Below are 11,829 nucleotides of genomic sequence, written 5' to 3'. Positions count from 1 at the left end.
TTAGAAGTATTGATGTGGGGACACGTGTCCTGTGTCTTCTGTCTGCAGGTTCTGTCCTCTCAGAGTCATCATGCTGCTGGAGTCATCTTTAGAATTCTTATGATACATATCTCCACCACCCCAAATGTGGTTTATCCATTCCAGAGTTTTCCCTGCAGGTTGTCGAATCCAAGCTGTGGCGTAGCTGTTATCAGTAACAGAGTATCCGGATACTTTACAGCTGAGGGTTAAAGATTCTCCTGGCTTTAACATCACTGAGGAGACCTGAGTGAGTTCTACTGCACATTCCACATCTGAAAACAAGTCACAATTTCAGGTTATGACTACAATAGTTTACTAGCATCTCTTTGAGATCATTAATAAAGTAAAAACACTACAATGTTTTTGGACAGTGAGAGAAAACCGGGGAACCCAGATGAAAATTTATTCATTCCTTTATTAATTGATTTAATCTGTGCTTCTTTACCTCGTTTGTTATCCTCCGAGTCTATATATTCAAGGCCACCGCACATCTCCATAGAAGAAGTTTTTAACCAGGTGTCCATTTTGATGAATTTAGTAAGCGAAAAAAAATTATAAATGTACTATCACTTAGCGCCTAATGTGAAATGTGAAGTTGTGACGCAGACATGAAACCGCGAGATGAGTAATGCATAGGTTGTAAATTACAAGTTGTAATGTGATTTTTTTCTTTCTATCAGTAAATTTCTTTTTTTCTCAAAAATATACATGTTAAGTTTGCCCAAGATAAATACATAAAAATAATAAAATATAAATATATTTTTGCCATTACAAACATTCCCCCACGCACCCTTGGTGGTCAGACTGCGCACCCCCCGTTAGTGTGTTTCTGATAGAGCAGTGTGTGTAAAAGTCGTCCAATAAAGTAGCCCCCTCAAATATGAGATGAGGGGGGGCTGCAGTGTAAGACAAGAGGAGAAAGAGAGGTAGTCGTTCCTCCTCTCGTCTTACTTTAGCTTCACACACACGCACAAACACACACATACAGCACATGCACACACAAACACTAACGGAAACACTGCTTTGTCTGGATTTATTTTTACTATTTTTAAAGGTAAAGTGCAGGTTAATTTGTTAAATTTTTTACTTTATATTATGTATTAATAGTTTTTTCTATGAATATTCTTGGGTTGTGTATAAAAACGAATAGTCTGAGTTTCATAATTTTTATTATGGGGAAATTTACGTTGATATACAGTGCGAGTACTGTATTTTGATATACAAGCAAACTTTCGGATTATGCTCGCAATACAAGGTTCCACTGTACTAACATTGACTTTATAATGCTAGGGCAAAGGAAATAAAAAATAATAATAACATAAAGAAATGGTTTAAACATGGGATTTTATTTGCATGGCTTACAGGTAGAGATGGTTTAGTTTACACAGACTGCCCTCTACATGCATAAAAAAACAGTAACTATTTAAACCCCAGTAACTTCTGGGGAAATGCGCTTTGATATATGAGTGCTTTGATATACAGTACAAGCATGCTTCCGGAATGACTTATCAATCAAAGGTCTTAAATTAAAGTTGAGTAAGTACAATACCACAGGTCTTAGTCATGAGAAATTCTGCTCTGCACACCAATGTTGAAGTTTGTCAATTGGAGTGCAATTGCAATGTGCATAATTAAGGCCAAATTCCACAACCCTCTCACAGTCCAACAATGCATATACAAATAATTTCAGTTAAAAATAAAGTTATGGAGTATTTAAAACCTATTCAATTCTGTTATTTTCTTAGAATTAGCCATATGCCTACTTTTTTATTATTACAAAATCTGCCTTAAAAACTGACTGTGTAATTACTGTAGATGATAGTCTAGCAGAGATTCTATTAGATACTAAAATGCGTTCATGCAGCACTGTGTTCTCAAACTTAACTAAGATTTCCATTATTTAAAAACCTCTTAGATTGAAAGCTTTTGCTAACCTTAATTAAATTTAGGTGTTGGATTCTGGGTCATTTTTATGTTGAAAGATGCACTTATGACTAAGTCTTGTGAACTCAAGGTATCACCATGAATATAATCGATCAAGCCTTAGCATCTTAATGGGGTCAAGGTTTGGACTTTTATTGTAACAGGGTGTACCACTGTGGGGGCACACAGTGTTTTAAACCATTACAAAAACCTGATGCTGAAACGGAAGTTGTACATATATGATATTTATTGATATACAGTATCTCACAAAAGTGAGTACACCCCATGTACTCAGCAATATGTTCTCATGAGACAATACTATTAAAATAAAAATTGGATATACTTTAAGTAGTCAATGTGCAACTTGTGTTTACTCTACAGATTTACTGTGCTAACAATATCTTTATTGTCTAAATAACGTGCAATGAAAATGAGTACACCCTAAGTAAACATGTCAAAACTGTTAATATTTTGTGTGAGCACCATTGTTATCTAGCATGGCCTTAACCTCCTGGGCATGGGATTCACCAGAGCTGCACGTGTTGTTGCTGGGATCCTTTTCCACTCCTCCATTATGATATTATGTATCTTCTGGACATACCTTCTGCTTGAGGATGCCCCACAGGTGCTCAATAGGGTTCAGGTCTGGAAACATACTTGACTACTGACAAACACACAAACACTATGAATAAAGGCATGCTACAGTATAACTTTGTATGGTTAAAAATGTACAGCTGTTATCACTAAGGTGATACTTTTTTTGCAAGCTACAGTATTTTGACAATAATGGCTGTATGTTTAGTTATTTTCAGAGGATAGTAAATCTGTACTGCTATACAAGCTGTTGACTATTCTAAAATATATCCAAGTTTTATTACACAAAGTCAAAATCCAAAATTATAATACAAAAACATATTTATTTTTAAATTGCACAAAACAGTTTAAAAGTGATTAGTTTTTCTTGCTTTTTCTTTATGCTGCAAGTTGCTTTCACGTATTAAAGTGCAAATGTCATCACCCACCATGTTTTTGTTGTATGCACCTTGGTAGCAGCATTCCAAGTCAAGAATTTCTTGATGGGTGCGTATTCAGAGGAACAAGGTAAACACTTTTATGTTGTCTTTAAATCTGTTAAGATGAGCACTGAGTATATGCACTTTAAAATACATTAGAAACTGATTTTACAGAAGTTTTGCGTCATGGTCTCTAGAAGTTCCACGCATCCGGAAAGTATTCACAGCGCATCACTTTTTCCACATTTTGTTATGTCACAGCCTTATTCTAAAATAAATTAAATATTTTTTTTCCTTAAAATTCTACACACAACACCCCATAATGACAACATAAAAAAAATTTTACTTGAGGTATTTGCAAATTTATTTAAAAAAAAAAAATTAAAAGAACATGTACATAAGCATTCACAGTCTTTGCCATGAAGCTTAAAATTGAGCTCAGGCGCATCCCGTTTTACACTGATCATCCTTGAGATGTTTCTGCAGTTTAATTGGTAATTGTGGTAAATTCAGTTGATTGGACATGATTTGGAAAGGAACACACCTGTCTATATAAAGTCCCACAGTTGACAGTTTATGTCAGAGCACAAACCAAGCATGAAGTCAAAGGAATTGTCTGTAGACCTCCGAGACAGGCTTATCTTAAGTCACAAATCTGGGAAGGTTACAGAAAAATTTCTGTTGCTTTGAAGGTCCCAGTGAGTACAGTTGCCTCCATCATCTGTAAGTGGAAGAAGGTGTGCCAAGCTTGTGGCATCATTTTCAAAAAAGACTTGAGGCTGTAATGCCAATGCCAATGCCAAAGGTGCATCGACAAATACAAAGTATTGAGCAAAGGCTGTGAATACTTATGTACATGTGATTTCTCAGTTTTTTTTTTTTTTTTTTTTTTTTATAAATTTGCAAAAACCTCAAGTAAACATTTTTTCATGTTGTCATTATGGGATGCTGTATATAGAATTCTAAGGGGAAAAAATGTATTTAATCCATTTTGGAATAAGGCTGTAACATAACAAAATGTGGGAAAGGTGATGCGCTGTGAATACTTTCCGGATGCACTGTAGTTTTCAGCTTTGTGATTTCCAAGGAACCCTCAAACCACTGCAACAAAGTTATTATATGCAGCTTTTTGTGTCCTGCTAAGGTTCTTAATATATTCCTTAAACTTTATTATCTTGTTTATTTGTAGGCCTATGAAGATCTTTGCTTTCAATTTAGCCTCTGAAAATTTTGGGAAGAATTCCTGTAAATACTTAAAGGCTGCAGATTCTTCTGCCACAGTGTTCCTGAAGCTGCCTTGGTGATCCATTAGGAATGCTACAATTTTGAGGTTTCCGGTCACCACCCAACGGCAATCCTCATACTTAAAAGCATCCAACATGATTTTAAGACTGCTGTATTCCTTTTTATGCTGCACCAAGTGAGCCAGTGGAAGAGATGGATATATGTTTTATGAAGCAGCACAGCTTTGCTGCTCCTGCATGAACTGTCAATAGACCAGTCACATTATTGCAGATGCAATGCTCATCTGGACGGCTGGGTAAGCTTGATAAATACTTGATGCTTTCTTTGGTACTCTTTCTACAGGTACACTTAGATCTATCACATTCCACTGCTTGAGTCTCAAGTCAAAAGCTCAGCTTTAGATTTCGTAAGACCAAGATCTCTCACCAAGTTGTTAAGGTCTTTCTGGTTGGGGTAGCATGAGTTTTTTTTTTTTTTTCTTTCTTCTGCATCTCTGTCATCTTGATCAACAACTTCTTTATCCTCTTCGGAAGTGTTGCTTTCTTTTGAAGACAGCTGATCTCTCTTTAGAGGAGTAGGCACTGGGAGTTTTGTGCTGTGTCATTGAGCCAATGGATAATTGAATATCTAAATATATATTATAGCAGATGTATTCTTCCCACGTTGATGTGCAGTGGCTAAAAACTCCTACAAAATTATTCTTCCACAGCTTGCTGCTGAATTTAAATAAAATATTATATATAATATGAAAAAATCTAGTGGGGATGCATTTTCTCTATATAAGTAAAAGTTTTGTCTGTGCAGTATACTGGTCAGAACTCGTTTTCTGTCATATCTTTACGTTTTATACATTGGAGGACCCGAAATCAAAAAAAAAAAAAAATAATAATCTGACAGTATGTTTGTCTTGTCTGTCTGTCTGTACAAATGTCTGTCCAATCAGATTTTGTCAAAACATCATGCAAAACTAGTTTTGGCTGAACTTTTCCAGTCCTTAGATATCTGCCTGATGTTTAACTTGCGCAATAAGTAAAATCAAAATATTTTAGTAAAAGTCATGCCATGAACAGTCAGGATTTAAAAGATTAAACTAAATATATTTGCTGGGATTTATTTGTATTAATTGTCAAAGATATATAAGGTACATCTTTAACTTGAATGTTAATGAGTAAATATAGCTGGATAAAACAAAAGCTGTGCTTGTCTTTCTTTCAGGCTGCAAAGCAACAAAATATGATTATATTTAAGGGCGTGATTCTTTTTTATACCCAACTGGAGTTTTTTCAAAATTGCTTCAAAAGCATTTTTCCATTGTGTCCATTCTACAAACTGCAGTATAGTTAATAATTTCATTCTTTTATTTTTGTTTGTAATCATTTATTTTATTTATTTATTTTCATTTTGTAAATTCTGTTTAATGCATGTATTTCTATTGTAATTTAATTTACTCTTGTATCATTTTTTAGAAATTTACCAAAAGGTTTATTATTATTATTATTATTATTATTATTATTATTAAAATTATTATTATTTTGTGTTTATTTATAAAAAAAATTATCTGGTGGCACTGTGGCCACTACTGCTTTTTGTGTTTGGAGTTTGCATATTTTTTTCCCCATGCTTGCTTGGTTTCCTCTGGGTATTTTGGTTTCCTCCCACAGTCACAAGACATGTAATTTTCATAGCAAATTGCCTATTACTGGGTGTGCCCTATGATTTATTGCCACCTTGTCCAGGGTTTACCCTGCCTAGTGGCCTTTTATTTATTTTTTCTTTTCATTGTATTGGAATCTTGCTATTTAAGGTCACAAACAGTAGTATAATAATTGCATTGCATATGTTGCTGTGTATGTGACAAATAAAATTTGAATTCTAAATTTGAATCAAGACCCTCAATTTTCCATGTCTAGCTATCTGAATAAACTAAAAACATGCAAGCTGAGTCAGGGAAGCAACCCAGCAAAGTTGTTGGTGCGGGTCCAGTGTGTGTGTGTGTGTGTGTGTGTGTGTGTGTATATATATATATAACATAAACAAACAAGTGTCCGTAAACTTGAGACATTGTACTTCATGATGCAGGTGTTTCCTGATTAACGCTATGAACACCAACTGTAGTACCAATGACCATACATTAAATACACAGTGCAGGCAGAATTCTTAACACACATCAAATCAACAAATCAAGAATTCATGAGTGTAATAATTGCTTGTTTTTAATTGCTTGTTTTTGTTTGTTATATAATTGCTTGTTGTAATTGCTTTTACAATTACAAGGAAAGCATGCATAAAAAAGTCCCTATCTTTTATAATATGACTTTTTATTCTGATGTCAAACTGTTTATATACTGTACTGTATGCCTCAGGGTACGTTTTGTTTTTTAAAAAAAAAAAAACTACATTGTTTTTATCAATTTTTTTTATCAATTACAATTATATCATATACATACTAGTACCTGTCATTGACTGGAAAATAGTTGTAGAAATAGTTAAAAGGTAAAAGCTAAAAAAAAATAAGCTGATCAGCATTAATGTAATCAGTGATATTATTATTTCACAGTGAAGCCCATGTACACATCTGCTTGTTTTTCTTATTAATACAAAAAAGTAAAATTGTGTAAAGTTGAGTATCTTACACCTGGTTTACTAGTAATTTTTCAATAAATTTTGTCCAGCCAATTTTACGTGACGCTTTGCCAAAATTGGCTGGACAGACTGGTTTCTGGTCCTCCAATGTATGAAATGTAAAGATATCATTGAAAGTGCGAGTTCTGATCAATGTACTGACAAAAGTGCTTCTTTTTTATATAGTTATCTTATACATACATTTTATACTGATAACATTATTTATTTGTGATGATAAATTTTATGTTGGGGGGGCACAGTGGCCTCACACCTCCAGGGTCAAGAGACCATTCCTGACAGTATTGTTAAAAGAGCAAAAATGTTATTAGAAACTTCCATTTAAACAGATAGCTGTACACAAAACTAGCTTACCAGGTATCTTGCTACAGAAGCGTAATGAAATTATATACAGTACATGTCTCTTCAAAGGTCCCTGTGCTAGTCACAACTCTAAAATGCAACAAAATTTAACTAAGACTCTGAGTACTTGTACTGACACCCACTTTGAATTACTAAGGCAGATAAATGGTAGGCTATTCCAGATGCACCACTATAGTCCCCTGTCCAGTTATTGCTGTAAAAACAACAATGTGAAATGGTGTTCCCGGTGATAGCATTGCCACCAGTTAGGTCACCGTTGGGATCTACAGCAAACTCCACTTCACATGCATTGCAGCCTACGAACACAGCCATCACTAACTTCAATAACCAACACTGCCCTATATAGTTACACTTAGAATTCACTTCATGAACTTAACAAGTGTGTTTTCCGTGTAATTTAGCAGTGACTATGTTTTGAGACCTTTTGCCTGTTTGAGTCTAATTCCATTCAACAGTTTAAAACTGTCAGCTTTTACTGCTTTTAGTAACAATATAGGCATGAATCTCCATCTGTCATAATGGATATATACTGTGTGGTGTGGAAAAGCTGAGATCGAAGATAATGTCAATGAAGTTGCCTGCAGCCCCTGAATCGATCAGTGCTGCAGGTGTGAAGACAACCAATTAAAAAAAAGCGCTTGATGCGCTTGCAGGTTGGAGTGACAAAGCTTTCTATCGTGGCACCTTTAAATTGCAAAATAGGGAAAAAACGTAGATCCCACCATGTTTATCTTAAAACCAACTAACTAGTTGATTAATTTAGCTTTTTCTGTTTTTTTCTGGGAATCAGATAACAGCAAGTAACAAGCAAATGTACCTGCAGGTTAATTTATATGATTGAGATAACCTCAACTTAATGAGTATGAAAGTTAAGGTAGGGGGGCATTATTTTCTTTGGCTTTTACTGGTAGGATGCAAGTACTGTAATATGTGGTTTGCACATCTGCTGCATTACAGTGATTTTTTTACAGAGAAATAAAGCTGATGAGCCACACAATGAAGCTTTGGGCAGGAGTAGTGAAAGCTCTGTTAAGGGCAGAGGTGAGCATTATTGAGCAGCAATGCGGTTTGGAGAGCAGGAAACGGGTGGAGGAAAATTTAGAGAGGTAGAGGTATGCTCTGGAAAGCAGAGGAAAGTTTAGTCATAGCAAGACAGAAAACATGTGTGAATAAAAAGGACCCAAGTAGAATGGTAAGGCTACAGGGAGCAGAAGTAAAGATGGTGCAGGACTTATTTTCAACAACGCAGAGCGACAGAGAGTGTGGAAGGAGGTGAATAGGCATGTACAGGCAGGTTGGAATGGTGGAAAAAAAGTGTTAGGTGTGTTATAAAGGAGTATCAGTAAGTGCACTGGAAAAAAAAAAAGCAGGAGGCAAAGTTAGAGGTACATATCAGAGATGAAGATGTTTAGTCTCTATTTTGGGGTGACAAGGATGAATAGGATGAACAAGTCCATTAGAGGGACAACCCATGTTGGATGTTTTGGAGATAAAGTCAGAGAGGCCAGATTGAGGTGGTTTGGACATGTCCATGAGAGCAGAGATTGTGAGCATATTGAAAAAAAGGACGCTGAGGTAGGAACTGCCAAGCAGGAGGAAGACCAAAGAGGACTGCCAAGTTTGAAACTGCCAAGCAAATACTAGAGCATAGGGTTAGATGGAGACAGATGATTCGCTGTGGCAGCCTCTGAAAGGTAACAGCCAAAAAACAAAGAAGATTACTCTGTGTATAAGGAAAATATAGCATCTGTCCAAACACAGGCATTTTCAATATGTAGTTTTCTTTATTGCATACTGTATAGTGTTACAGTATATAATTTCTATCGCTGACCATTCACAGTGTAGATTAATTAAAACTCCAGCCAAACCTGAAGGAACAACTTTCACATGTGTCTCACATGGATATTAATTTTCATAAACTCAGCCTTCAAAAACCAAGTCAGAGATTATTATTATGTTATTATTATTATTTCTATTATTATTATTATTATTATTATTATTATTATTGTTGTTGTTGTTGTTGTTGTTGTTGTTAATGATGATGATGATGATGGTAACTAATAATGTTGAAATATTTGATAATGCTATTTATTAATAATTTATAGGAATAATTCATAATTATGTATCTATAATTTAAATGATTAATTTTGGATATCATAATGGAACGTAGATGATTCACATTAGTTCAAAAATTTTGGAAATCAAGAAGATAACTGAGTAAAATACAGTACAGAAAGTTTGGTGGAAAAAAATACTGTACTTGTTGGACTTACAGGTACAGATGTCGGGTTTTGCACTATTGCTTTGAAGTATTAACCAATGTGATACTGTGACTGTGACCTCTTGCTTTGTTGTCCACTGTGTTCGATTTTATTCATTCAAAAATACCGATTATCTACGAATATTTGAAATATATCGGAGCACGAGCACTGTAAGGCAGGGTAAGTAGTTAATTCAGAAAAATTAGAGAGAAATTGGTGACCGCCCTGCAAAAACCCTGTCAGAGATTTTGTACAGAGAATCGGCTAATTAATTCACTGTGACTACTCCTACTACGCCTACTTTGACTACTGGGGGAAAGGAACTTCAGTGACCGTGACAAGAGGTAGCAATTTATTTATCTGTCACGTTTAATATAACCATAAAGTTAGACCAGTTAAAAAATATATATATTAATATTCTCCAAGCACCTCTGGGTCAGATATGAGTACGAATAGTATCTTAAACCTGATGACTGTAATGGAGCTTTTAATTACTGGGAGCAGGAACGTCTGTGACTGTGACTTCAGGTAAGAAATTAAAGCCAAACCTCTTTAAATTATACTTCTCTAAAAAATAGTGGGAGAAAAGGTTTGTATTTGTTTATATTTTTAAACTTAAATAATGCTTTAGGGAATTATTCCAGTGAAAATGTCACACTTCGTTAAACAATGACTGTAATGAAATATATATGAGCCAATCTATTTTTTAAATTGAATGTTTTGTTTACATATTTTGCTCGGATAAACAAGAAAGATACCCTGTTGTAATTAGCAATATGCTGATATGTTTTTTTTTTGTCATAAAATGACACGATATGGTTGTTCAACGCTAAGAAACGCGAAAATATATATATATATATTTTTTTTTTGGTCTGGGTTTTGTGAGGATTTTTAGACGTTATGAGTAACATAGATATTTCGGACAGGTCTTTTTGAACAATGTTAGATGAGATTTATGTCATTTTGACTACGCATTTTACGAACATTTGTCTTATTAATTAAATTAACAGTAATTTTTTTATGTATTTATTCTCCTTTTGATGTCTTAACATTAGCCTGTACTACATGTTTGGTTAAAACAACGAAAAATAACTTATTCATGGCGTTAAACTAACAGTACACTTTTTTATGTATTTATTTTTTGCGCTTTGATGTTTTAATATTATCCTGTAATGTTAAAACATCAAACTTTTGGATGTTTCGAAACTTTAAAACTGTTAAGTTTAAGATTTAACATTTTTAAGTAATATTTGTCCACACCATAAAGCAGTAAATGCGCTACAATATGTATTTTTTTAGCTTAAACATACAACACATTATTTTAAGTTTTGGTTGTGTTTTATGTAGTACGTCTTAAGCGTCAATAAGCGAGATAATAATCCATAATTTAGTTGTGTTTATTTAACATAACTATATTATAAGTAATTAAGTGCTTTTACTTCAATTTTATCATTGTGTTTATATTTAGAAAATGTTAAACGAATGTTTTTTTGTGTGAAATGTCACAGTTCGTTAGAAAATCCATATCACTATGAAAAAATATGAGCAAATCTATTTTTTATTTCATGTATGTATTTTGCTATAGTATAAACAAAAAAGATATGCTGGTATGTTTAAAATATGTCATAAAATGACACGATGTTGTTCTTTAACGCTGAAAAACGCAAAAATCGAATGCTTTTGAGTCTGAGTTTGTGGGAGAATTTTAGACATTATGAGTAACCCACAGTGTAGATATTTCGGATATGTCGTCTTTTTGAACGATATTAGATCAGATTTAGGTCACCGTGATTAGGCTTTTTATTAACGGGGAAAGGTAACGTCGGTCCCCGTTGTTTCTGGTAAGATTTTTAAAATTAAATTAACAGTACACTTTTTATGCATTCATTTTCCCTTTGATGTCTTAACATTAGCGAAAATAACGAAAAATAACTTATCCATGGCGTTAAACTAACAGTACACTTTTTATGCATTTATTTTTTGCGCTTTGATGTTTTACCATTAACCTGTTTGTGGAAAACAACGAAAAATAACATTTCGAGTTTCAAACTCTTTAGTTCAAGATTTTGCATTTTAATGTAATTTTTAGTCCACACCATAGAGCAGTAAACGCGCTAATATGTATTTTTATAGCTAAAACACAGCACATTATTAATTGGGTTTTATGTAGTACGTCTTAAGGGTCAGTAAGCGAGATTATAATGCATAATTTAGTTGTGTTTATTTCAGTTCAGTTTAGTTTCGTTAAATGTATCGAGATGTGCTGAAAGCAGGAGCACTGTGTAACTGGGCTTTTGATTATTGGGAAACAGGGTACAGCTAATTCAGCGCTTTTATGTCAACTTTATTTATGTGTTTATATT

General features: G+C 34.0%; 1 protein-coding gene and 1 gene segment (V, D, J or C); one reads left to right on the top strand and one right to left on the bottom strand.

Annotated features, from left to right (window-relative positions):
* On the bottom strand, window positions 1-545 carry LOC128544254 (Ig heavy chain V region 5A-like). The segment is given in 2 exon segments: window positions 1-293; window positions 467-545. Coding segments are annotated over 2 exon segments (372 nt in total).
* Window positions 546-9,743: 9,198 nt separating this feature from the next.
* Window positions 9,744-11,829, top strand: part of LOC128544253 (hemicentin-1-like) — a gene marked incomplete at its 5' end in the record, with an annotated part of 29,634 nt that continues 27,548 nt past the window's right edge. The window contains one exon of the mRNA XM_053514306.1: window positions 9,744-9,810. Coding sequence (XP_053370281.1) covers window positions 9,744-9,810 — 67 coding nt within the window. The remainder of the gene's footprint in view (window positions 9,811-11,829) is intronic.

This window comes from Clarias gariepinus, chromosome 16 (assembly GCF_024256425.1).
Source record: "Clarias gariepinus isolate MV-2021 ecotype Netherlands chromosome 16, CGAR_prim_01v2, whole genome shotgun sequence".
NCBI classification, from domain to species: domain Eukaryota; kingdom Metazoa; phylum Chordata; class Actinopteri; order Siluriformes; family Clariidae; genus Clarias; species Clarias gariepinus.
Note: the sequence above shows the minus strand (reverse complement) of the source record. Positions and strands in the feature narration are given on the sequence as shown.